Source organism: Zootoca vivipara, chromosome 6 (assembly GCF_963506605.1).
Source record: "Zootoca vivipara chromosome 6, rZooViv1.1, whole genome shotgun sequence".
Classification (NCBI taxonomy): Eukaryota; Metazoa; Chordata; class Lepidosauria; order Squamata; family Lacertidae; genus Zootoca; species Zootoca vivipara.
In genome coordinates this window covers 96,254,485-96,282,009 of record NC_083281.1, presented here as the reverse complement: position 1 = coordinate 96,282,009, position 27,525 = coordinate 96,254,485, and the positions used below count along the sequence as shown (strand labels likewise).

General features: G+C 47.0%; 2 protein-coding genes across 4 annotated transcripts in view; one reads left to right on the top strand and one right to left on the bottom strand.

Moving 5' to 3' along the window:
* POLM (DNA polymerase mu) overlaps positions 1-19,670 on the bottom strand; it is a 29,546-nt gene extending 9,876 nt beyond the window's left edge. For both annotated transcript variants that reach the window (XM_035121206.2, XM_035121207.2), the window contains exons 1-4: positions 19,579-19,670; positions 10,455-10,673; positions 9,189-9,375; positions 7,177-7,275 (exon numbers count right to left, since the gene is read on the bottom strand). In XM_035121206.2, coding sequence (XP_034977097.1) covers positions 7,177-7,275; positions 9,189-9,375; positions 10,455-10,654 — 486 coding nt within the window. In that variant the 5' untranslated portion in view covers positions 10,655-10,673; positions 19,579-19,670. The remainder of the gene's footprint in view (positions 1-7,176; positions 7,276-9,188; positions 9,376-10,454; positions 10,674-19,578) is intronic.
* LOC118088022 (N-acetylglucosamine-6-sulfatase) overlaps positions 19,596-27,525 on the top strand; it is a 28,099-nt gene continuing 20,169 nt past the window's right edge. The window contains exons 1-5 of one of the 2 annotated variants that reach the window (XM_035121210.2): positions 19,596-20,122; positions 24,733-24,792; positions 25,253-25,456; positions 25,605-25,670; positions 26,494-26,592. In XM_035121210.2, the coding sequence (XP_034977101.1) occupies positions 19,964-20,122; positions 24,733-24,792; positions 25,253-25,456; positions 25,605-25,670; positions 26,494-26,592 (588 nt within the window). In that variant the 5' untranslated portion in view covers positions 19,596-19,963. The other variant, XM_035121211.2, reaches the window with a different exon arrangement.

Below are 27,525 nucleotides of genomic sequence, written 5' to 3'. Positions count from 1 at the left end.
CCGATGACAACAGTAGAATCAGTTCAGAGACTGGTTTAAGAAACAACTTTGTTTGTTGGTTTTTGCATACTTTAATTTCCACTTTCCTGACTCTTCCATCTTCACTTGGAAAGACTTTGGTGATGCAGGCTAATGGCCATTCATTCCTTTGAGACTGACAGTCTTTAACAAGAACGATGTCACCAACGTTTAGATTAGGCTTGGCAGTTTGCCATTTAGATCTTGATTGTAGCATAGAGATGTACTGCTTCTTCCACCTATCCCAGAAGGTGTTTGCAAGACTTTGAACCTGTCTCCATTGACGCAAATGCAAGTCTTTGTTAGTGAACTCACCAGGAGGTGTACTGACTACTTCAATTTTTTGAGTAAGGAGAGTTGCCGGTGTCAACAAAAAGGGTTCTTCTGGGTCATTGGAGAGAGGGGTTAAAGGTCTGGCATTAATAATTGCTGCAACTTCTGCCATGAAGGTTGTCAGACTCTCGTGAGTAAGCCTAGTATTCCCTATTTGTAGGAAGATGGAATCTAAGATTCTACGAGCCACTCCTATCATTCTTTCCCAAGCTCCTCCCATGTGGGAAGAATGCGGTGGATTGAAGGTCCATGTACAAGCTTGACTGCTCAAATATCTTTCTACTTGTTTTGTGTCTAAGTTTGAGAGAATGCTCAGTTCTTTGGTGGCACCAATGAAATTAGTGCCTCTGTCAGAGCGAATGTGTTTTACAGGGCCTCTAATAGCAATAAAACGTCTTAAAGCATTAATAAAGCTAGACGTGTCCATAGACTCAATCACTTCGATGTGGACAGCTCTAATAGACATGCAGGTGAACAAGACTGACCAGCGCTTGCTGCTTGCATAACCTCCTCTAGTACGACGTGCGGAAACAGACCAGGGGCCGAAGACATCGAGGCCTACATTGGTAAAGGGAGGGTCTGTGCTGAGTCTGTCAGCTGGAAGATTGGCCATCTTTTGTGTTTGGGAGTATGCCACGAAGCTTACGGCAAGTAATACATTTATAAATTTCAGTACTCACAAGCCGTTTGGCTCCCACTATCCAAAAACCAGCAGAACGTAAAGCTCCTTCTGTAAATAGACGTCCTTGATGTCTGACTTGGTGGTGGTAATGCAGTACAATCAGAGAAGCGATGTGGTGCTGGCCAGGTATAATGAGAGGGTTTCTTTCATTCAACTCTAATTTAGCTTGCTTGAGACGACCACCTACTCTTAACAGGGCATTTCGACCGAGGAATGGGTCAAGTTTCCTAAGAGTACTGTCCTTAGGGATAACCTTTTTGTTCAAGATACAGTTAATCTCTCTGGCATAGACTTCATGTTGCACAATGCCAATGATCACATTTTGCGCATGTTGATGCTCTGATGGTGTGCGGATGTTGGGACACAGATGCCAGCCTTTACAATTACTCTCTACTGAAGGTGTGACATGTTTAAATGAATGAGCTATGTGGGTTAGGCTAACAATGGCTCTAATGAGTGACTTCCAGGTCGAGAATCTACTGAACCTGTGAGACTCGAGATGACTGACTGTAGTTATTGTCTGAAGTGCAGAAACTTCAGGACGGACTTCAGAATCAAGGTCTGAGTTCACTAGTTCAAATATGTCATTCTGAGGGGCAGTCAGCTCTGTCTTGTACAAGAAAGCAGGTCCTGTCAACCATGTGGTGTTTTTGAGATGACCAGCTGCAACAGCCCTTGTAGCGTGATCTGCAGGATTGTGTTCAGTAGGTACATAATGCCATTGAGTTGGACAAGTGGATTTCCTAATCTGTAGAATTCTGTTGTTAACATAGACATAAAAGCGTCTACTCTCATTGTAGATATACCCTAACACTACCTTACTGTCGGTGTAGAATTCAGCATCTTTAAGATTGATGTTCAGTTCCGAAGTGACAAGTTCGGCTAATTCAACCGCTAATACTGCAGCACACAGTTCTAACCTGGGTATAGTGTGCTCAGGATGAGGAGCAAGTTTTGCTTTGCCCATGACAAATCCTAAATGGCACTGTGCCTCACAATCTACAGTTCTCAAGTAAGCAACAGCAGCTATTGCTTTGGTAGAGGCATCAGAAAATATACAGAGTTTTTGGTTTCGTACTTTCGTGGAGGGTATGGTTGCGTATGGGCGTACAACCTGGAGTTCAGCCAAAGCAGCTAGGGAATTTTTCCAGTTCACCCATGAGATTTTTTTTTCAGGGGGTAGTGGAGCATCCCAGTCAGATGTCCCACGAGTTAAGTCCCTAAGTAATGCTTTACCTTGTATAGTGACAGGAGCTGCGAAACCTAGTGGGTCATACAGACTGTTTACCGCAGATAAGATACCCCTGCGAGTAAAGGGTTTTTCATCTGTATTTACCTGGAAGGTAAAGGAATCTGCTTTCAGGTCCCAAAGCAGACCAAGACTGCGTTGGATAGGTAAAGAATCCGTTACCAAATCCAAATCTTTTAGCTCGTTGGAGTGATCTTGAGTAGGAAAAGCTTCCATTATAGTTTTACTATTTGAAGCAATCTTGTGGAGTCTGAGGTTAAAGCAGGCAAACATCTGCTGCGCTCTTTTAAGGAGACTGATTGCGGACTCAGTTGAAGGCAGAGATTTTAAGCAGTCGTCCACATAGAAATTCTTCTCTACGAGTTGTCTAACATCTGTGCCATGCACTGCTTCTCCCTCACGTGCTGAACGTCTAAGTCCATAGATAGCAACTGCGGGAGAGGGGCTGTTACCGAAGATGTGTACCTTCATGCGGTACTCTATGATGTCTTTAGAGAAGTCATTGTCTCTGAACCAGAAAAATCTCAAGAAATTTCTGTCTTCCTCTCTAACAAAGAAGCAATGGAACATCTGTTGAATATCTGCTGTGAAGGCAATAGAGTCTTCTCTGAAACGGAGGAGTACTCCTAAAAGTTTATTGTTGAGATCTGGTCCTGTCAAAAGGACGTCATTTAAGGAGATACCTTCAAATTTGGCACTGGAGTCAAATACTACTCTAATCTGGCCTGGCTTTTTGGGGTGGTACACTCCAAATATTGGCAGATACCAACACTCTTCGGAGTTTTTGAGGATGGGAGCTATTTCCGCATGACGGTTTTTAAATATCTTGTCCATAAAGGAGAAGAAATGATCTCTCATCTCTGGCTTCCTTTGTAAATTATGTCTGAGAGAAGAGAGGCGTTTGAGCACCTGATCTCTGTTATTAGGTAGCCGTCGTCTCTGCGGTTTAAAGGGAAGGGGTGCGACCCAGCTATTTGTATCATCTTTAACAAATTCCCGTTCCATAGTCTGTAAAAACATTTTATCTTCTATAGACATTGCCACCTTATTGTCGTCCCTGGTTCTTTGAAAGACTGTACACTCTAGATGATCTGTGTCGCTGTCACAACCGACGTCCTCGTTAGGGAGGTTGACGACAGGGCAAATTGAATGATTTTTTTGAGGTAATTCCTTTATAATGAAGTGGTTGTGACATGGTTGGAAAAGAGAAGAGCGACCATTCTCTAATGTATTTGTGAGCATGCTGTTGACAGAGTTTGGTTTGTGCATGCTTCCAAGGCAGACGTCTCCTATAATGACCCATCCTAAATCCAGCTTCTGGGCGTAAGGGGCATTGTGAGGACCATTAATCTGGGCTCTTGCTTTATGGACTTCTAAGATATCCCTCCCCAGGAGTAAAATAATCCGAGCCTGCGGGTCTAGTTGAGGTATTAGATTCACTATGCGTTTTAAATGTGGGTGGTGACGTGCTGCATCTGGGGTCGGAATCTCAGATCTTTGATCGGGAATCTGGTTGCATTCAATGAGGGTTGGTAGAGTTAAAGAAGTTTGGCCGTCTAAGGACTCTACTTTGTAGCCGGATGCTCTTCTCCCCGCTGTCTCAACGTTACCTGAACACGTTTTCAAGGAGTATGGAAAGCTAGGGCCTTTGATATCAAACATATCAAAGAAGGTTGGGCTGGCTAGAGACTTATTACTCTGGTCGTCTAGAATGGCATATAGTTTGATGGCTTTATTCCTGTTACCTACAGGGTAGACTCTAACTAAACAGATTTTGGAGCAGGACTTGCCAGTTATGGTTCCTTTACAGACCTCAGTGCATTTTGAGGTAATCTCTGGCGTAGTTGTAGGAGTGTGTTTTTGCTCCCCGCCATGCTCAGTGAAGCTGTCTGTGTGTTGTAAGGACCATGGGGCAGACCCAGGGTGTAGAGCCGTATTGTGATCTGAACTATCACATTCTCGGCATCGCAGACTGACCTTACAATCCTTAGCGAAGTGAAAGGCTGAGCAGCACTTGTAGCAAAGGTTGTTCTGCTTCAGGAAGGCCTTACGTTCTTCTAAAGGCTTCTCTCTGAAGGTTCTACAATTCTGCAGAGGATGAGGCTTGCGGTGTAGAGGACACTGTTTATCAGGATCCTTAATTCTTGCCTCCGTGAGAGAAGAGCTAGCAGACCTGAAAGGAGAATCTGGAGAGTCTACATTAATTTTGTGTACTGATATTGGGGGCTTGTTCAGTCCGTGGGAAATAACACTTGACAGTGAGAAATCAAAACTGGGATCATTCCTCATCTTAGCTTGTTGGTTCACGAAATCCACAAAAACAGAAAAGGGAGGATATGGAACGTTGTGTTTTCTCTTAAATTTAGAACCATGTGCAATCCATTGTTCTTGTAGATTGTAAGGTAACTTTTGTACAATGGGGTTGACACCTCTAGCTGTGTCTAAAAACGTAAGTCCAGGTAAGTCTCCTTCAGATTTAGCTACTTGAAGTTCCATTAGTAAATCACTCAATTCTCTGAGTTTCTGGTAAGCTTTGGCAGGTATCTTAGGAAAACTATCGAGTCTTTTAAATAGTGCGTTCTCTATAGCTTCTATTGAACCGTAGCACTCCTCAAGTCTATTCCAAATCATTTTAAGGCCGATGCCTGGGTAATTAATGTTTATTGTTCTAATTCTTTTGGCGTGTTCGGCAGACTCTTTACCAAGCCACTTGACTAAGAGGTCCATCTCTTCCCAGCACGATAGGTCTAGGCCTTCGATAGCATTTTGAAAGGAAGCGCGCCAGGCTCTGTAACTTTCAGGTTGGTCGTTAAACTTTTCAAGTCCTTTTGTGACTAGTTCACGTTTAGCAAGGAACTTGGCAAAGTCTATTGTGGTTGGATCAGTGTGGTGAGGGTCACTATGATGCAAAGGTATGGGATAATCGTACCTTTCTGATGGTTCTGATTTCATGTGATCTCTGTTGTACCGCTCCGGCTTGAAGGTTGAGTTTGCCGGGTTGCTCAGAGTAATAGGCTTGTCTCTGTTTTGCAGCGGCACCGTGTAAAAGTCTTGGGTTGCCGTTTTGATGTCCTCTTCTCTAGGTTGTTGCAGAGGTACATAGTCACTTGATTTGGAATGCTGATAAACGTACTCTGAAGTCCGTTGCAGGGGATCTTGTAGTCCCAGATCTGGGCTGAGTACACTGTTGCGTTCACTGCCAGGAATTAAAGTCGCTTCTAAGGCGTCTGCCTCAGCTATGGCGGCTGCTGTTTCTTTTTCTACAATGAGTTTTTCTAGGCTTGCTTCCAACCTAGCCTTTTCCTGTTTCATCTTTATTTCTTGCTCTGCGAAGGCTGCTCGTGTTTTAGCCGCTTCAGCCTTGGCGCGAGCGATGGCGAGTGCATTACTCACAGTGGAAGATTTAGAAGTACCAGAGACTTGGGACCTTGCCTTTCCCGAAGATGCCCGACTCTGAGACATGTTGTTAAGGAGATGTCTGACTGTTTAGAGCTTGCTATTGTCGTATGCAGGCGTGTGCGTTGACAGAATAGCAGGTCTGTGTAGTCTTATCTCTTTCCACTTGCTGGAAAGCCGTTGTTTTACTGTTCTGTCCTCACTACCGTGCCTGGTGACCTAGGTAGTTCGACATACAGCTAAACCTTCTTGTCTTCGACGGAAGGAAAGAGACTGTTTTTTACTTTTAATCCTATACTTTATTAACAGTCAAGGACAAGGTAAAATAAATCAAATAAGACAAATAATAAGTGTGAAGACAAGTATTAAATGAGATAAAACAACGATACTATCTTGCAGGTGGAGAACATGTAACAGCACTCCCTCTGGTACCTCGCACCACTGAACTCCTCCTCTCTAACCCCTCAGGCCAACTGTCAGCAACTGTCAGCAACTGCCGTTCTTGCAATATTCTTTTTGGCCAGTAGGTGGAGCCGAGCTACCCAGTACAATACTAAATACATTTATGTATACAAACTATACAAACTAAATACATTTATGAACTTTGCCCGTGCCAAAGGCATGACAGATATCCTCGGCCCAGTATACCTGAAGGGGCATCTCCAGTCCCACCATTCAGCATGGACATTGAGATTCAGCTGCGAGAGTCTTCTGGCTGTTCCCTCATTTCAATAAGTGAGGTTACAGGGCACCAGGCAGTGGGCCTTCTCAGTAGTGGCACCCTCCCTGTGGAATGCCCTCCCATCAGATGTCAAGGAGATAAAGAACTACTCAACTTTTTGAAGACATCTGAAGGCAGCCCTGGAAAGGGAAGTTTTTAGTGTGTGATGTTCTGTGGTGTTTTTATACTATGCTGCCTATTACTCCCTTTTTAGGACACATGCCACTTCAAGACAACTTACAAGTTTTTTAAAAAATACATAAACAAATCAGCAACACACACAATAAGCAGAAGCATTGGAACATCCAGACACCCACTAAAAATTTCAAAGGTGATTTAAAAACAGGTAGAGGGGGAAGTAGATGCAAGATTTGCTGTTTGCCTCCGCCCTAGGAAACTCTTCACCTGCTTTCTTGGAGCTGTCAGGCTGCTTGTCAAGGCTGGGAAAGTGGTGGGACCCTTCTTTGTATCATACCTGAGCTATGCAATTTAGTGAGGTTGCACCATAAGGCCTACTCAGTGTTTGAACTGGGTGAGCAAGGAATCCATATTCTGCCCTCACATTGGCCATGTTTAGGTTGAGCTGCTTTTGTTCCCTTATTCAAATGGGCTCAAAATGTTTTCCATGTGCTTCTGGTTTCCTGCTTCTGCATTTATCTGCAATAATTTTCATAAGTATTAAATAATTTGCCATGAGTGTGACAGAGACACTTTCTGTCCTTGCAGCCTTGTTCTCTGCTCAATCACTAACTATTCCTGTCCCCAGAAACAGATTACCGTGAGTGTCTGATTCCTGTGCGCAAGCAGAGTTCGGCGCTGGCAAGCATACGCTGGCACCTGGCACCTGGCCTCCAGCATCTCTGCATGGGCAGCCACCTGAAAGACAGAACATTTAGCTCCCCTGCATTGAAGGGCTCAGAGTCAGGAACTAAAAATAGTTTTTAAATTTTACATCCTCCTTCTGTATACATGTCAGTTCCCCAAACACTTTCTCTTAGTCACACTCTAGTAGTGTCACAACAGAGCACAAGCAAGAAACTGGGGGGTGGGTAGGAAGAGAGAAATTGGGAAACTGTGTTTACGGAGGGAGAGAGAGAGAAATGGCATTAGAGAGGCACCCTCCACCCTGTTTTTCTGGTAAGGAATTACTAATTGCACAAAAAATGACAGCACCTAAGCCACTCCTAGGCCACATTCATACCATACATTTAAAGTGCTATAATACCGCTGTAAACAACCGTAGCTTCCCCCAAATAATTCTGAGAGCTGTGGTTAAGGGTGCCAAGAGTTGTCACAAGCTACAATTCCCAGAGTTCCCTGGAAAGAGGGATTGGTTGTTAAACCACTCTGGAAATGGTGCTGGGCAGACTGTGTCTATCTCCCTGTTTAACTTACAGATCACGCCTCCCCCCCAAAAAACCACACACACACAGAGGTATTCTAGACAAACGGCATTAAGAGCAAGTGTTAAACAATGCTGGGCCCTGTCTGACCTTGTTCCTCTGTGGGACTCACAATGAAATGTTGCAGTAGAGAGAGCTTCTGTTCAGGGTTGCCATCAGCCAGCCCTGTTACTATGGGTTTGGGGGATTAGCTTGTCATGGTCATCCATGGGTCCCTTCCAGACCTGTTCCTTGGCTGGCCTCCTCAGCACCTCAAAGAAGAGATGTGTTGCCATAGTAACAACTGAGGATGCTTCCAGCAGTGGGTAGGCATTTCCCCTCCCACCCCAACACCTGGCTGGGTGGTCATCCTACAAAGGAGAACAATAGGCCAGGGGGAGTTGGTTTTGGGTGTCTGAGTTTTGGCTGATCCTGGAGACCCAGAGGCATGCCTGCCCTGAGCTTGACTCAAATATATGACTAGGAGCTCCCCTGGAACCCTATAGGAAAAAAGCATTATCAGTTGCAGTTTTCATGCTGTGAACCCCTCCATCCTTTGCTCAGGTTGCATATATGTGTAAATAAAAGCACGTAGCCCAAGGACACCACCAGCTCCATCAACCTACATTCATAGAACCATAGAATGATAGACTTGCAAGGGACCCTGAGGGTCATCTAGTTCAGCCCCCTGCAATGCAGGATTCTTTTGCCCAACGTGGGGCTCAAACCTACGACCCCAGGATTCAGGGTCTCATACTCTACCAAACCCAGGGAAGCGCTGGCACCCATGGAGTGTCTTGCCTCTCAGAGATTGCAGCACACACAGCAAACCTCAGTCCTCACAAGCAGGTTTGATTGGGGGGGGGGTGTTGCTCTCCTAGGTGACTTTTTCCTAAATACCATTTGTGCTCCTATATACGTGGGACTCCCCACCCTGCCAGGTATGCTGAGAACCCCACCTCCAATTTCTCAGCAGTCCTCTTGTGGCTACACAGTCATTGGCACTCAGCATCCGACTGAGAGGAGCAGTGCAGTTTTTTTGTTGTGAGGTGCATTGGGGGCCTAGAAAGGTGTTTCCATAAGTAATCAATAGAGGGGAACCTCGTGTTACGTACCATCCTCTTTACGAATGCTTCGGGTTACGAGCTCTGCTAACCCAGAAGTAGATGCTCCTGGTTGCAAACTTTGCCCTGGGATGCGAGCAAAAGTTGTGCACCAGCGGCATGGCAGCAGCGGGAGGCGCCATTAGCAAAAGCGCACCTCATGTTAAGAACAGGTTATAAACAGACCTCCGGAAGGAATTAAGTCTGTAACCGGAGGTGCCACTGTAATGCTTACAATGGGAATCATGGTGTACCTGCACCTGGATGAAACCCAGGACAAGGGTCTGCAAGGTTACTTCCTCACCTGGAGACAGTGCCTGGGTTCAATCTCTGCAGGTCGCCCAGCACTCATGCTCTCTGTGAACCAGCTGGTGTTCAGCAGCGCCGGGCAGCGACCCAAAACATTGATGCTGCGGCTCCCGTTCTTCAGCAGCCACTCAACCACCTCATCTCCAGAGTTGCCCTCTGACACCACGTGGGTAACTCTGTCACTGGAAAGCACCACATGGAGGAGGAGGAAGGAAGGGGGAAAGAAGACTCTGAGCAACATTGCTGTGCAAACCCAACCCAGTCAATCCAGTCCAGCAAGCAGAGGGCCCCTCCAGACAGCAGCAGCGTAGCTAGCCGCTCGGGTGCCAGGTCCATCGCACGTGTCCTGAAGCCGGGCGCAGGGCATGGGGGCAGGGCATGGGACGGGGCAAGCCACCCTGGGGGCGGGGCGAGCTGCGTCGAGCCTCTCCGCCGCCTTCCCCCTCAGCTGTAGGGAGGTAAGTGCCAGCCCCCACAGTGTGGTGCCCAGTGCCAGCTGTGTGTTGTTATAATAATAATAATTTATTATTTATACCCCACCCATCTGGCTGGGTTTCCCCAGCCACTCTGAGCGGCTTCCAACAGAAAAATAAAACACAGTAATCTATTAAACATTAAAAGCCTCCCTGAACAGGGCTGCCTTCAGATGTCTTCTAAAAGTCTGGCAGTTGTTTTCCTTTTTGACATCTGTTGGGAGGGCGTTCCACAGGGCGGGCGCCACCACCAAGAAGGCCCTCTGCCTAGTTCCCTGCAACTTGGCTTCTCATAACGAGGGAACCGCCAGAAGGCCGTCGGTGCTGGACCTCAGTGTCCGGGCAGAATGATGGGGGTGGAGACGCTCCTTCAGGTAAACTGGACCCAGGCCATTTATGTTTTGTTACGTTTGTTGACTGAACTAAAAAGTTTCGTGAGCCCATTTTAAAAAAACAACAACTTTTTTTTATCATTTTGCCACCCCCCTCAATGATGACACCCAGGGCAGCCCACACACCCCGCACCCCTTTCTCCAACACTGCCAGACTGTAGGCTTCGGGAGGGGGGGCCGGGTGTCCTGCGACATGTCACTGTCCTAGCAGGGGCCATTCACACATCACTCCACTTTATCAGGTGTTTGGCCTCCTCATGCTACCACATTATTGCTCTTGCACCAGAACAGAACAAAAAGCGCCCAGGACATTTGTGGCATGAAAATCCAGGATGGGTTGCCCTCTTTTTCCTCTTCCTTCTTCAGAGGGAGAGTCTGGCCCACCTCCTTTTTTACCTGTTGGCATCCTCCACGCAGAAACCCCTTTGGCGGGCCAGAGTGGTAAGGAAAGCCTTGCGTGTGGCTCCCATCCTCTTCTCCACCAGGCACAGCACCACTTGGGGGAAGCGCACAGGACGTGCCAGGTGAGCTGGTGGGCTGGGCAGGCACAAGCGCTTCTTCTTCTTCTTCTTCTTCACTGGAAGCTGCAACATCATTGGCTTAGCGAAGGAAGGCCTTCCCCAAAAGAAAGAAAGCAGTCAAGATTGAGAGACCAGGGCCTCCTCTGCTCTATTTGCAATGCCTGCTAAAATCATTCTTGTTTAAACAAGCCTATCCAGATGCTTAGAAAGCTGAGGTAATTTTAATCTGCTTTAGTATTTCATCTTTTGTATGTTTTATTTTTATTTTTAGGGTTTTTTAATTATTAAATACGCATTCTGCCCATTTAAAGATCTCAGGAAGGTTCACAGCTTGTTTTAAAGTAGGGTTGTAATTTTTTCCGGATTTTACTGTTTTTTCTTTTGTAAACAGCTCTCAGGTTTTCTTATGAACAAGCGGTGTATACATTTTTTTGAAATGAGATATAATAGATATTAAATAAATAAAATGCAGGGAGAGGGAGAGGCCAACCTTCTATCAACAAAATAGTAGTTAAAAATGGAATCCCTGCCGCATAGTATTTAATCTAACGGTTATGTCACATATATTTAATCCCAGGTGTCCACCAAGAGGACAAGAGAAATCCTAATTTGCCTGCTGGAGCAAGTTTGCAAAATGAATATGCTCAGGGCCATAGCTCTCCTATCCATGAAAAGCCGGGGAAATTATACAAAAGGGAAGAGCAGTAGGTTGCAATCCTAGACACTCTTTCCTACAAGTAACACCTATCAGATTCAATGGGGGTTTACTTCTGAGTAGACAGGTATAGCATTGCTCTTTTGGGCTGCCAGTCAGAGGAAACAACTCTGGACTAGGGAGACAAATAGTGTCACATTGCATCCCCCCATTTCCTATATTCCCAGTGAATAATAACATTCATATATGCCAGGCGTATATTGTTTTTTACCTGCCTTTCTCCTGTATCTTGAATAGTAGTCTTAGCTATAAAAAAAATCTCTTAGAATGTTGCTGGAGATAGTTAAGCAGAAGCAGCTTTTCCTTGCAACTAAAACCCAAGTCTCAGGCTGCTATTAAGAGATGAAGAGCAGAGGCAGTAAGAAAAACACAGCAATGTTCTATCCAAGACTGAGCAAAGGAATTATCGTAAAAATGATTCTGTAGCAGAGTTCTGCCTATCCTAACACGGGGGGGGGGGGGAGAGAGACTCTGTGAGGGCCACACGCCTCACTTGCCTGGCTTCTTGCAGTCTTTGTCTGGCTGGAATATGTTCTTGAATGCCCAGTGCAACATGCATGTGCTTGGGTGGAGGATGGAGAAGGGGTTGTCAGGAGATTCAGTTCCACCTTAAGACTTAGGCATGTTGCTGCTGATATATGTCACATGTCTAGGTATATCCTTTTATGGACTTCTACTTTCAGTTCTGTACTGGTTCTGTTCTGAGTTCTGTTCTGAACTGTTTGATCTGATGGAAGAGAGAAAGCATCATTCGCTCTCTCTTCATGCTGTAATATAGCTGTAAATAAACCACTTTAAAATGCCTCTCTGCTGCTGCCTTATCATCTCCGCTGCAACCGCTGAAACTGCGTGGGCATCTCTGCTGATTGCGTGCTCAGGTTGCTGAGACCCTGAGTCGTGTTCGTGTTCCATGGGAATCACCGGGACTGAGACGAAGAGGGAGCTGCCGGCTGGACCTCCCAATGGTGAAATCCCATCAAAAGGGTTCCGGGCCCAGAAGTACAAGGGTCGTCAAGCCCAGAGGAGATGGTTGGTGGTCTCTGGATCAGCCGGTTATGGATCCAGGAGCAGGCAGTGTGTTCCGAATGCGGCTTTGATCAGTGCTGAAAACATCGGAGCAATTGAGAGGTATGTGTGGAGAGCGATAGGCAGCAAAATGTTTATTCAGCAAGCTGCTGGCTGCTGCCGGAGAAAGCTTTGAAACAGACAGTCGTAAACCTGTCCCAGTGATTAATTGACTGTGAGATAGAGCTGGAGCGGAGGCATTTTTCCAAAGTGATTGCCTGTAACGGGTGGCTGGAAAAATGGAGAATATGCTTGGAAGCTCTAACCAGATAATTCTTCTGGATGGGACTAATTATCATACATGGAAAATATATGTAGAAGGCAAGTTAAGACTTGCAAAGCTCTGGCATGTGATTGAAGAGAACCCCCCCGCGCCTGTAACGAATGCTTGGACTCAATGTGACTCACAAGCTCGCGGTTTGATTATTGGATGTGTCTCAGCTACAGAATTAATTACCCTTGCTAACAGAGCGTCTGCGAGACAAATGTGGGAGGTACTACGTGAAGCCCATGAACGCAAACAGGCAGGGTCAGTTCTATTGTTTTTTCGGACTCTGCACAACATGAAACTCCAGCCGGGAGGTGATTTACGTGCCCACATTCTTGAAATGCAGCGGCTGAGGGAGGAACTGGTGAATCGTGAATTTGTTTTGCCAGAAGCTGTGTTTGCAGTGTTGATTCTGGACTCTTTAGACCACAGCTTTGATGCCATTGCTAGCCAGTTAGCAGCCCTCCCCACAAGATTTAACAGCAGCTAGAGTAATTGCTGTATTGCAAAATGAGTGGGATCGGAGGAGAGCTGAGGGCGCCAGTTGCAAATCACAGGAGCCAGCTGCTACGTGCCAATCTCAAGCTGATAACGCTAGAGCCTTCACGATCAGATGCTATGGTTGCGGAGGTCTAGGTCACGTAAAGCGAAACTGCAGAAAGAAGCAAGATAAGGAAAGACAGACAGCTGCTGCAAATTTCAAAGGCAAACAAGGAAAGGGGGGTGGCAGCGGTGGAAAGCAGCCAAGTGGACAGCGTAAAGCTATGCTGGCTAAGATAACAGCAACTTCAAAGGCTAATAACTTCTTTGTTGTCGATTCTGGTGCCACGAACCACATCTGCCGAGACCGACATCTTTTTGTTTCATTTCAAGCCTTTAAGGGGAAGATTTTACAGGCAGGTGGATCATCTTTGGACATTCAAGGAACTGGGACAATTGTGTTAGAATCTCTAAACCTAGAGATTGCTGATGTGCTTTATGTGCCAAAAGCAAAGGATAATTTACTTTCAGTTCCACAGCTGGACAGAAAGGGTTTTCACATCTCTTTCAGGAATGGCATTGCCATTATCACTAAGAACAATGAAGAATACGTACGTGCTGAAAAGGTTGATGAACTGTTTTTGATGACTTTTGACGATGTAAAAGTGTCTGAGGGTGAACCTGATGAAAATGTTGCTTATGTTGCTAACACAACTAATAGGCCTCTTCATGCAGGTTGTATTCACGAATACCATCGCATTTTTGGACACTTAGGCTGGCAAGCAGTGTCCAAGATGCCCAAGGTTGTGCAGGGCTTGAAGCTTAAACCCTGCAAGTATCATATGAAGTGTGTTTCCTGTGCACAACATAAGGTGAAAGTTGCACCCAAAGGGAAAGTGTCTGGGAGGAAGGCAACCCAGCCTTATCAGGTGGTCCATGCAGACCTGGTAGGTCCACTATCACCATCTGTGAGTGGATCTAGGTATTTTATGATCCTAATAGACTCCTACACCAGATATGTTCACGTGTTTGTGCTAAAACAGAAATCAGATGCCTTTTTAAAGTTCAAGGGTTTCTGTGCATGGCTTGAAAATGCCAGGGGCCAAAAGATAAAGTGCCTATTCAGTGACAATGGAGGGGAGTTCACTTCTCATGAATTTAAAGCTTTTCTGTCTGAGAAGGGAATTCAACACGATCTGGCATGCCCCAGAAGTCCTTGGGAAAATGGTTTGTGTGAAAGGGCAGGACAAACTTTACAGCAGGGACTTAAAACCTTGCTGCATGATGCCAATTTACCTGAGCAGTATTGGGCCGAGGCACTATCTAATTTTGTTTACACTCTTAATCGCAGGTGGCATTCAGCGATTGAGTGTACCCCTTATGAGAAGATGTTTGGCAAACAGCCTTACATCAAACACATGAGGATCTTTGGATCTGACATGTGGGTAAACACCCCACAAAGTGGTAAGCTGGGGACACGAGGTGAACCTGGTATATTCTTGGGATACGAAAATGGAGCGTACAGAGTGTTGATGAAAAACACTCAAACTGTAAGAATCACCAAGAGTGTCCAGTGCAATCCCAAATGGGGGGGAAAATGTGGGGATTTTTCAGATTCATCCTGTTGATGATGATGAAGAAGAAGCACAAGCTGAGGATGATGATGAGCAGGATTCTGGTTCTGATTCTGATTCAGTAAGAGGCGCAGGTGCACTATCAGCATCTGATAGTGACACTGCAGATTATTTAAGTGCAAAAGCCTCAATCAGACCATCAGATGCGTCTGACACTGAACCAGAAGAACCTCTGTTCACCATTGGTCGCTTTTCTCCTAAAAAGGAGGAGTTAAGTAAAGATGAAGAACGGACTGTTCGAAGGTCCGAGAGGGCCACAAAGGGGAAACCGCCCAAGAGATATGCTGATGAATATGCAAAGACAGCTGTTGCTGTTCTTGGTACCTCTGAAAAAATCTTTGAACCTGCTAGTTTCCAAGAGGTTCAGGAATTGAACCCAAAGCAGGCTCAGCCATGGCTGGAAGCCATGAAGGCTGAAATTGACTCCTTAGATAGAAATCAAACCTGGGAGCTAGTTCCAGTTGTCCCGGGAATGAGACTTGTTGACAGCAAGTGGGTGTTTAAAGCCAAGACCAGGGGTCCCCAGACTTACCGAGCGGCGGGCCGGTGCCCGCCGCGCCGACCGCGCGGTGGGCCGGACTGCAGGGGAGTGCGCGCGCAGCGGGCCGGAGGGCGGGGGAGTGCGCGCCCGTGCGCATGCGCACACGCACACGGGCGGAAAAAAAAATCGGCGAAAATCGCTTGTGCGCATGCGTATGGGCCTCCCCCGACCCGGAAGTGCACCAGAAATGACCTCTTCCGGGTCGGGAGAGGCCCGTACGCATGCGCACAAAGGATTTTCGGCGATTTTTTGCCGATTTTTCAGATCGCCGCTGCGCCGCGCGCCGTGAGAGCGGGCGGCGGCAGCGGGCGGCGGGGGTCGTCGCGGGCCGGATTGGAAGGCCGATTGGGCCGCATCCGGCCCGGGGGCCGTAGTTTGGGGACCCCTGGCCAAGACTAACCAGAATGGAAAGATTATGAGACACAAAGCAAGGTTGGTCGCCAGAGGATTTTCGCAGGTAAGTAAGTAAAACCTTTATTGGCATCAAACAAACTCGCATACAAAATAATAACAGATTAAAACTGTCACTGTGGCAAACGCTGTGCCAAGAGAGGGAAGGGAATAATCCGCCATCCGCTTTCACGACAATGGGGCTTCCGGCGACTCAGACGACTGCAGAATACAACGCCGAGAAAATAGTAAATTAAGATATTGAGCCACCATCTCGGTGAGGACCGGGTCCTTCCCCAGCAAGAGGAACCGCAAGATTTCCCGCTCTGGTCTCCCTCTGGGAATGTAGAGCCGGTCCAGGAACCGTTGACGAAGGTCGACGTAAAGGTTACAATGAAAAACCATATGTGGAAGGCTTTCCACCTGAGGGTCATGACACGGACAGATCCTCTCATCCTTCGCCCTGCCCGAGAATCTTCCCCACAGGAGATTTTCGCAGGTACCGGGGGAGGACTTTCACCAAGTCTTTGCTCCTACCGTGAAATACGAGACGGTGAGACTCATGCTTAAATTTGCGTCTGAACAAAAGTTTCAGGTCGCCCATCATGATATCGATACAGCTTTTTTATACGGGGTTTTGCAGGAAGATATATTTTTACTGCCCCCTGCTGGTGTGGATGTACCAAAGGGAATGGTATGCAAACTAAAGAAATCACTGTATGGGCTCAAGCAGAGCGCCAGGTGTTGGAACACCAAACTTACAGAAACATTGCTTTCCTTAGGATTTAAGCAAGGTATCGCTCATCCGTGTGTATTTGTCAAACAAGAGGGGGAGCAAAAACTATATTGTATTTGTTTTGTTGATGATTTGCTGTTCTTCTGGAAGAACAAAGAGTTGTACCAGAGTACACTTGCGCAGTTGAAGGAACACTTCAATATGAAAGACCTAGGTGAAGTTTCCAATTATCTTTCTCTACAGGTTGAGAGAAACAAAGAAGGTACTTTTCTGGTACACCAAACTCAAAAGATTACTGATGTGCTGAACAAATTGAATTTAATTGACGCAAATCCTGTTGACACACCTATGGTACAAGGTTATAAAGTTGATGATGATGCAGAACCATTTACCGACACTACACTGTATAGATGTGTGTTAGGTAAGTTAAACTTCATCGCAAGAGTTTCAAGACCTGACATTGCTGTTAGCTGTAATTTGCTGAGCAGACGTGCCAACAATCCTACTGTTCAGGATTGGCGTGCTTTGAAACGCATTTGTAGATACTTAAAAGGAACCATGCACTACAGATTGCGTTTCACAAGTCAAAAGACTGGAGGTCTGGAAATCTTCGCAGATGCAAGTTTTGGTAGTGATGTCACAGATAGCAAAAGCACTTCAGGTGTTTGTTATGTATACAACCATTGTCTTTTTGATTGGATGTGCAGGAAACAGACAACCGTTTGTCAGAGTTCCTGTGAAGCAGAGCTCAACGCTCTCTCACTCTCCTTAATGGATTGTGAATGGTTGTTGCAACTGTTCAAGGATATTGGAGGAAGCTCTGGGAGGAAGACCTTTCATTGCCTACAGACAGCCACCCAATCTTAAACAACTCCTCACCCACAATAATACAACCACCAGACTTAACATGGACACTGGTACCAGAGCCTGCAATAAACCCAGATGCCAACTTTGCTGCCACATACACCCAGACAACACCATTACTGGCCCCAACAACATCCAACATACCATCTCAGGACTATTTAATTGCTCATCCTCTAACATTGTGTATGCCATCAAATGCCAACAGTGCCCTTCAGCTCTCTATATTGGACAAACAGGCCAAACCCTACGCCAAAGGATAAATGGACATAAATCTGACATCAGGAAGCAGAAGACATAAAAACCAGTAGGAGAACACTTCAATCTCCCAGGACATTCTATACAAGATCTCAAAGTAGCTGTCTTACTACAAAAGAATTTCAGAAATAGACTGGAAAGAGAAGTTGCTGAATTGCAACTTATCACCAAGCTCAAAACCATGGAGGGACCTGGTTTGAACAGAGATATCGGGTTCTTATCTCATTATACATGATAAGCGATCTTCAGCCATCTCCACCCTTGCTTTTTCATGCAAAACCATTTGCAGTCGTTTCCGGTCATCAACAGCTATCAGTCAGTCAATCACCCATTTCCACCACCCTTCTGAGTGATCCCCCCTCCCCATCCCCACCCCTCCCCACCCCTTCTCTACATAAGTGCCTGGAAACTTCCATTTCACTGTATCTGAAGAAGTGTGCATGCACACGAAAGCTCATACCAAAATAAAAACTTAGTTGGTCTTTAAGGTGCTACTGAAGGAATTTTTTTATTTTTACTTCGATCCAGACCAACACGGCTACCTACCTGTAACAAGGATATTGGAGTTAATGTGTCTTGTCCTATTCAGGTATATCAAGACAATCAGTCCTGTTTAGCTTTGCTAGCATCCGAGAGTTGCAAGCAGAGGACCAAATATTTGCAGATAAAATTACATCGTGCAAGGGAATGCATAAAGAAAGGACTGGTCCAAATATCATACATGCCAGGTAATGAAATTCCGGCTGATATGTTGTCCAAGGTTGTAAATAAAGAACAGTTGCACAGTTATATGCAAAAGCTACAGTTTGGAACTGCTGAGCTTAAGGTTTCACAGAATGGGGGAGTGATGTCAGGAGATTCAGTTCCACCTTAAGACTTAGGCATGTTGCTGCTGATATATGTCACATGTCTAGGTATATCCTTTTATGGACTTCTACTTTCAGTTCTGTACTGGTTCTGTTCTGAGTTCTGTTCTGAACTGTTTGATCTGATGGAAGAGAGAAAGCATCATTCGCTCTCTCTTCATGCTGTAATATAGCTGTAAATAAACCACTTTAAAATGCCTCTCTGCTGCTGCCTTATCATCTCCGCTGCAACCGCTGAAACTGCGTGGGCATCTCTGCTGATTGCGTGCTCAGGTTGCTGAGACCCTGAGTCGTGTTCGTGTTCCATGGGAATCACCGGGACTGAGACGAAGAGGGAGCTGCCGGCTGGACCTCCCAATGGTGAAATCCCATCAGGGGTGTCAGTGAGGAGGCTGGTCTTTCTGTATAAAGGTAAAATTCCCAGGATTCGTTGCTCCACCCACTTTTGCTTTGGCTACGCCCACCACTGGCCAGCGGGAATGTGGCCCATGGGACCTCATGAAAGCCAAGATGGGGATGGGGGCCAGTGGGCAGTTCCTGGAAGTGGCTCATGGAGGAAGGAAGGAGGGCACGCAAAACCCAGACTCAGCCGGAGAAGCCTCTGTTATTGCATTCACTCGCTTTTAGTTATTTCATAAAGTTTAGATACTGCTTGAAAGTATTTTGAAAAACCCCTAAGTGGCTTACAAAAATAATAAAACCATCAATCAAAACAGATACAGTATTCAGTAACACTGAAAAACAATTTAAGATCAATAGAAAGCTAAAAACAGATTAAAATAATATCAACATTCTACATATCTGGGTAGGCTTGTCTAAGCAAAATATGTTTTTAGCAGGCACCGAAAAAAAAGTCCAGCAAAGGGTCCTGCCCAACGTCAACATGTTCCAAACGGTGGGTGCGCGGAAGGAGCACATCAAAGCGGTCCAGCGAGCGAAAGCCTCCCCACTACCCTCCAGTACGTGGTTCTTCCCCATCCCGCTTCATCCGCGCAACAACCCTGCCTGCAAGGTAAGCTCAGCGGACCAGGAGCGCTGAGCGGCCAAGGGGAGCAGCCGGAGTCCCAGGAGAGGCGGGCGCGCAGGGCTGGGCTTCCCGGTTCCCGCCCAACGCCGCGCCCCGACCGCCTTGCAGACGACGCCCCCATTCACCCGGACCGAAGGAGGCCAGGGGGACTCACTCACCGTGGAAACGGGCACGGGATCCCTCGCTCGCAAGCAGCCCACCTGGGCAGGCGGCACCGCAGGATCCGGGCCGAAGGAGCAGCCGGCCTTCCCTGGCCCCGCCCCCTTCCCGGCAAACCTTCCCTGCGGCCCCGCCCACCTCCCCCTCTTGCTTTGTGGAACTGAAAGTGACGAGCTTTGCAAAAAAAGACACCCAAACCCCAGAGACGCCGCGGCGCAAGAAGGGTCTCTGTGGGTCAGCGCAGGCTCCTCGCTAAGGGAGTTTGCAGGTATCCTGCGCCCCGCAGGGAAGCGCGCGCCACTTGACTTCCTGGCCAGTGGGACGCGGAGCGGAGGCGCTTTTGCCGCGCAGCTGGCGAGTCTCGCGCGTGCCCGCGCCCTTCTCATGGGGGGCTCCTTGAAGCGGGGGTCCCTCGGCGCTCTGTTCGCGGCCTGGCTTCTCCTGGTCGCGGAGGAAGCAGTAGCCGGAGGGGGAAGGGGGAAAGCCAAGGGCAATATCCTGCTAATCCTGACCGATGACCAAGACCGAGAGATCGGGGGCATGGTAAGTGCCGGGGGTCCGCCTCTCCAGATTACTCAGAATCACAGTACTGTACAGTACAGTAAGGGCATATATAGGATACGAAATGCACGTGTTCCTCCGGGCTACTTAACGTAGGACTGAGCTCAGCCTCGCAGCCTTTCCTGAATGCCTCGGTTCAGCAAAAAGCACGTCCGTGCGTGTGCAGAGTGCGTTTCCTCTGCACAAAGTACTGTATACGGCAAGATTGCTTCAGTGGATCAGTATGCCTGGCTGTTAACCAGTAGGTTGCCGGTTCGAGCCCACCCAAGGACAGTTGAGGGCAGGATTCCTGCATTGCAGGGGTTGGACTAGATGACCCTCGGGTACCTTCCAACTCCCATGTTTCTCTGAGACCTCAAAGTACACCTGAGCCACAAGCCGATATACATTAAAGGAATGTATATCCTCAATAGTATAAAGGCTTTATAGTCCAAAGGTAGGTAGGTGGGGTTGTTTTTTTTACTGTTCTGCTGTGAAGGGATCAATAACTTTGCCAAAGTCTAAGCCAGCCAGCAAGGGGCCACAGGGCTATTTGACTGCAAACCCATGTATAGAACAGGCCCCATTTATTTCAGGGGGGCTTTGCTGCATCCGAGTGTACATTGGACTGTGCCATCCCTATGCATGCTTTACTTCGAAGTAAGTTCCTCTGAGTTGAGTTTATGCCCAAGTGACAGCACAGGATTTCCCCACGGCCTTCCTTCTTGTTGGTCTGTAAGGACCAAAGGGTCCTGATCCAAGGGTCCTGTTTGCTGAGAGGGACATACATGCGCAGCAGCCCTTCCAGCTTCTTTCCTTGTGATAGCAACCCTCGGTGGTACTTCCTGGTGGAGAAGCAGGGAATTGAGGGGCTTGGGATCCAAACAGGGGCTAGCCCTTTGCTACCTGAAGGAAAGAGCAAGGTTGTACCCCTCCTGTGGCTCCACATATGGGCATCAAGAGGACTGGCAACTGACTGCACCTTTGGGGGTGAAGTCAGACCGTTGGAGACATCCTGTTTCCGGCGGTGGGAAATGACTGACTCCCATATGATCGGACTTCAGCCGTGGCAGTAATTCAGGGCTGATATGGCGGTAATTAGCCCTGGCAGACTCCCCAGGATGGGGGAGGACTGTCTCAAACTCAAAGAACTGCAGATTGTCCAAGATTGCCAGCTTGCATTGTGCAAGAGGCAGAACACTGGGTCACAGAGCACGACACGGCCGGCACTCTCTGATGTCTGTTTAGATAAAATAATTAGATTTGGACAATAAACAGACATAGTCTGGACCGAAGAAGACTGAGAAAAAACCTGCAGAATTGTACAGTCCCTGGCGTTTAAGCTCGGATTTCATAGAGACTTCAAAGAGATTCTCAGTCACTGAGTTTGGATTACGGAGGATGGTAAGTTTTTTTCCCTTCTCAACACTTATAATCTGTTTTCTACGCCAAGCCTCATTAAGAAACCTAATTTATTTTGAGGAGTACAGATGGACTTCTATTTATGATTAGACACTTAACTGTACAACTTTGTTTGGTTTGAAAGACTTGATAAAGAAAAGAAGAATTAAGATGGCACCTGTGACGCAGCAAAAATAGAAAAATGAAAGTTTTTCTCTGTTTTGAGAGAAGTGGGAAATGCTTGTTGGCTTACTTTGCAGTGATTTGAGACAATAATTTGAGATAAAATACAGAGCATTTGTTTGCAGAACTTTCATTAAGTGCAAGAGAGAAGGCTAAATGGATGTCTAGTAGCCCTCCCACCCTAGGGCCCGGGAGGGGGGATTGCAAGGTCTCTGAAAGCCGATCGATCGTCAAATAATTTGCATCTGTGGAATACAGTTCATTTACATTGCAGTATGCAAACATATACCTACATCAAAGACAGATTTGGACAAAAGCCTGGATGGGAATAACTTAACAACTTAATGAGATGGGAGTTGCTGCATCATAAAACTTCAAAAGAATTGGAGATTGGAATAAGGAAGGAGGAGCTGCGCTGCTAAACAAGTTGGAAAAATATACATTTTGAATGAAACTGTGCTCGATGGATGTAAGGATATATGATTTTGGACATGATTGAGAATCGCAGAGCCAGGGACAGAACTTTAAAGTGATAAGATTGGAGTGTGGAAAACAGGAAAAACAACAAAGAGCAGGGATGAGACATTGGAAATATGCTTCAGAGGTCCAGACTATGGGGAGTCCGTAAAAAATTAATAATTAACAATTTGGACAACAATTTGGGTGTTGTTTTTTTTAGTTTATTGTTTTTAATTGGAATAGTGTATTTGGAATATTATAATTGGCTGTTTGTATTGGAAAACTAATAAAAATGATTAAAAAAGAAGACATCAGACCGTTGGAGAGTGGCAGCTGTGGGAGGGACATGTCTGGCGCAGGTGCGGGCGCCCGGTTGTGCTGTGGCAGATGCACCATGACGTATCTCCTCCTTGCGGTTGTTCCTCCTCTGGTCACTCCTGTGTCGTGTATGTTCAGTCTCTGGCATATCCAGGCAGGGCAGAGAGAGGCGCTTTGTGTGAGAACCAGGAGGACCACTGCTCTGTGTCAAGATAAAGGCCCTTTCCTATGTACTTTGTTAACTGGCTCTAGAAACTGCCAAGGGGGGTGTCTGCCTGTGCCTTGCTGGTCCTGGCCTTGGAGAGCACCATCGTCCTGTCTGGTGACATGCAGGAAGCCAGTCATGTGACAAAGTCCCACATGAGTGCCGGTGGTTCTCTATGCTTCCAGATCATGTTTGGTTGCTGGAATGACAGCAGGATGCAGTTTGCCTTGTCCTCAAATAGTGTGGAGTGAAAATCTGAAACCGCCACACATTGTAACATTTACATGGGGCTGAAGTGTAGAACAAGTGAACATCGTCATGTGCCATGCTTATCAGAACTGGCCCCAAAAGGGCTGCCACAGCCTCAGGTTTCATTTCTCTGTGGAGGTTCCCTAGCCAGAATTGTTGCTTCCCATCATACATTTTGGCTTCTTCTCCCACATGCATCATCTTGAAGATGCAGAAACAAGCCCATGCAACATGCTGCCGACTTGATGACACCCTCATGTGCAGAAAGTGATGCCATGGGAGGAGGGCCTTGGCTGAGCTTCCTTCTGAAGGTTGTTCTTTCTGACACCCCCTTCGGTACTTCAGTTTATAGTTCTCCTTAAAACGAATAACACAAATGGTGTAACAAATGTAATTAATATGTCTGATGGCTTTTGTGTGTGGCAAATCTTACCATGGTTTTAGAGCAGGAAATTAAGTATCCATCTTGCAAACCTCGGGTTACCACTAACTTCTTGAACAGTTTTCCCTCCATGCTTGAAAGAAATTAAATAATTCTGGGCAGCTGTGGCAGGCAGGGGCCAGGTGGCATCCCCATAGCAACACTGAGGCCAGTCCCCTCGGAAAGCTTGATCATAGATATGGTGACAGATGCTGTGATAACTTGCATTGGCTGAGTCAGCTCAATATTGTCTACACTGACTGGCAGCAGCTCTCCAGGGTTTCAGGCAGGGGGCCTTCCCAGCTCTGCATGGAGATGTTGAGGGTTGAACTTGGGACCTTCTGCATGCAAAACAAGACTCTTGAGCACTGAGATGTGGCCCTTTCCAAAATGTGGCCTTTCCTTACAATAAGAATACTAAAGAACCAAGGACCATGGGTCTGGGTCTGCAATTTGCATAGGGGAAAAGCTCCTATTGAAGTGAATGGGAGTCCCCCCCACTTACCCACCCCAATACAAATTTCAGGCACAGGCGTGGCAGGGGTTGGGTTGGGGAATGGTGTTAAATCCTCTTACCCCCCATGCTAGGGTCCTTGTCTGGATCAGGTTCCCCACAGGGGCAATTTGTGTGAGAACAAACAAAAACTGCGCACTTAAATAGACACCTGTGTAGCTAACATAACATGTCACTTAGCCCTGAGAGATGGTTCACAAAGGAGACCTGTGGGATCTGGGGCTGTTGTGAAAGTAGGAAAATAGAATATTAGACTTTGGTTCATTTCCAGTGTGGCCTCATGGGAAAAGAAGAAACCCCATGTTTTCTGAGGAGGCAGGCCTGGTCTCTTTAAAATGAACTCTTCTCCTTCCCCCCCTCATCTTGTCTCTAATTTTGCTGCTAAAAATGGCGGAGGTCTTGACCTCTTGGTTCAAGACCTGTATTTTAGGCTACCATTATGCCACAATGGACAAAGAATGCCATTCTGCATTTATTGAAATGGCGCAAAGGTATTTCGGGGAGTGGATGTGCATATTGAGCCAGACTCAAAGGGTTGCTTTGAAGATTAAATTGCAGAAAAAGAAAATTGCCCCCAAACACTCATAAGAACGTTTTGTGGCAGGTGTTCCTGAAAATGATTGTAGGCTGCAGAACATGGAAAGGAGAAGGCCATTCTGCCCTCATCCCAACCATCTTCTGTATCAGGGGTTGGGGAAACCTGCAGCCTTTCGTTTGATTCCAACTCCTATCCCTTGCAGCCAGCATGACCAGTGGCAGCGATGAGTGACATGAGAGTTTGTTGGTTAGGTGATCAGCTGTGTGTTCGCAGGCTTATTTTCAGGCCTGTGGCCCAGATGTGACTGCTTTGTTCTACCTTTCAGACCCCCATGAAGAAGACAACATCCCTGATCGGTCAGTTAGGCGCCACTTTTGCCAACGCAGTAAGTATCTGGGTAACGCTGCTGAGAGTTGCTCTGGGAAGTTTAAAGTGATTGTAGTCCCAGGTGCATTGGGAATAAGAAACAGCCCTGAAGCACAGAGGGGGTGGTTTCCTCTTTCTCCTCTCTCCATGTTGTTTTTTTATTATATATAAACTGCTAGCTTGTGTTCACTTGAGGTTTTTTTCCTAAGCTAAAACACCCCAGCTGCTAGACTGGTAACTGGGAACATCTGCTGGAACCACACCAGTCTTGAAAGATTGACTCCCAGTACATTTCTGAGCACAATTCAAAGTGTTGGTGCTGACCTTTAAACAGCCTTGGCCCTGTAGACCTGAAGTGGTGCTGGTGGTACCCCTGCTGAGTTTAGGGAGATGCTTAGGACAGTCCACAGATTGGGGAGGGAGGGAGTCTAATTTGTAGGGCAAAGGCTGACCTCCTGAATGGACATGTCACTCTCCAGTTTGCAGTCACTCCTCTGTGCTGTCCGAGCCGCAGCAGCATCCTGACCGGCAGATACCCTCACAACCACCTGGTGAGGAACAATTCCTTGGAGGGCAATTGCAGCAGCCCAGCCTGGCAGAAGTTTCAGGAGCCATTCACCTTCCCGGTTTACCTACAGAGGCAAGGCTACCAGACCTTCTACTCTGGCAAATATCTCAACCAGGTAAAGCTCTCTGCAGACAAATGCCACCGATGCTCAAATGTTATATGCAGATGATGGGCATTCTGCGGGCATCACATTTCCTTGCCTTTAAAAGACGTGTGCAATGCATGCCTGTTGCATCTGACTTGGCAACTCTCCTCTATTACAGTATGGGGACCCCAAAGCAGGAGGCATTCAATATATGCCACCGGGCTGGAGCTACTGGTTAGGTCTGGTGAGTAGGTGCCATTTCTCTCTCTCCCTCTTCCTCTCCCTCTCCGTCTCCCTCCCTCCCTCCCTCCCTCCCTCCTAAGTTCACAGTGGGCAAGGTGAGATCCTTGGGGCAGAGTGTTGGACTTCAATATGCAGGATCCAGATTCACACCTGTGCTCAGAACTGAAGTTTGCCAGGTGGCCTTTGCCGAGAGACAATAAGCTGCTGAATGTACATTCTTGTAGAACTTGGCAGAGGGGGAAAGGAGGTCTCCCTCCTCTGAGGGGAAAGGGAGTGGAAGAGAAAGGAGTGATATTTATTAATAACAAATAAATAAACTGGGGGTGCTTCCTGTGTTCCTAGTGAATGGGAGAAAGAAGAAGCAAACAAAGCTAGATTAGTATTGCAATACTGTGAGGCTGTGGGAACAGAGTGAGCAGCTGTTCAAATGCAGATTTGGAAGTTAGGATCCTCAGTAATAGTAGAAGCAGCTCCTCAGACAATTGGTGTGTCTCCTACAGTGAGAACAGTTCTCCAGGGTGTCTCAAGCCGAGAGGCCTTCTCCATCATCTGCTACATTGTCTTTTAACTGGAGATGCCAGGGGTTGAAGCAGGGACCATCAGCATGCAAAACAAGAGGCTCTGCCATTGAGCGATTGCCCTTTGTTTGGAGAAGGGTTTCCTTTGGGTTCTCCCCCCCCCCACAGGCACCAAAATATCCTAGTCTGGCTTCCATCTGTAATACAGTACCTTCTTATTGTGGGGTGGCCCAGTGCCAAGAACCAGTTTCCAGAGCTGGCTCTTTGGTGACTCAACTCATCATCCCTTTGTGCCTCTTTCCATAGGTGGGGAATTCCAAGTACTATAACTACACTCTTTCAGTCAATGGACATGAGGAGAAGCACGGGGAGCACTATGAAGAAGACTATCTCACGGACATCATTGTAAGTTGTCCCTCCATGTCACCTTTGTTTCTGGCTTCCCAGATCCTCCTGCGATCAAGTAGCTAGACCACTTGAAGGGCAGCCCCATTCAACAAAGTCAGAATGCTTTTTTTCGGTGTCATCAATTAGTATAAAAAAAAGTCGAATTCCATTGGCTTACTTGGCTCACTAGAGGGGCTGGGAGCTGGGGGGACTGTCTGATATACAGTGATTCCGCTCCTTCCTCCTGGGCCGTGTTCAGAAAGTGGTGGTGTGGGATGAGTGTTCAGACCCCTGGGCTCTCACTTGTGGGGTGCCTCAGGGCTCTGTCCTCTCCCCCATGCTTTTTAACATCTACATGCAGCCGCTGGGAGAGATCATCAGGGGGTTTGGGCTGGGTGTCCATCAGTATGCTGATGATACCCAGCTCTACCTTTCTTTTAAATCAGAACCAGTGAAGGCGGTGAAGGTCCTGTGTGAGTGCCTGGAGGCGGTTTGAAGATGGATGGCGGCTAACAGATTGAGATTGAATCCTGACAAGACAGAAGTACTGTTCGTGGGGGACAGGAGGAGGCAGGCGTGGAGGATTCCCTGGTTCTGAATGGGGTAACTGTGCCCCTGAAGGACCAGGTGCGCAGCCTGGGAGTCATTCTGGACTCACAGCTGTCCATGGAGGTGCAGGTCAATTCTGTGTGCAGGGCAGCTGTCTATCAGCTCCATCTGGTACGCAGGCTGAGACCCTATCTGCCTGCAGACTGTCCCACCAGAGTGGTGCATGCTCTGGTTATCTCCCGCTTGGACTACTACAATGCGTTCTACGTGGGGCTACCTTTGAAGGTGACTCTGAAACTAAAACTAATCCAGAATGCAGCAGCTAGACTGGTGACTGGGAGCGGCCGCTGAGACCACATAACACCGGTCTTGAAAGATCTACATTGGCTCCCAGTACGTTTC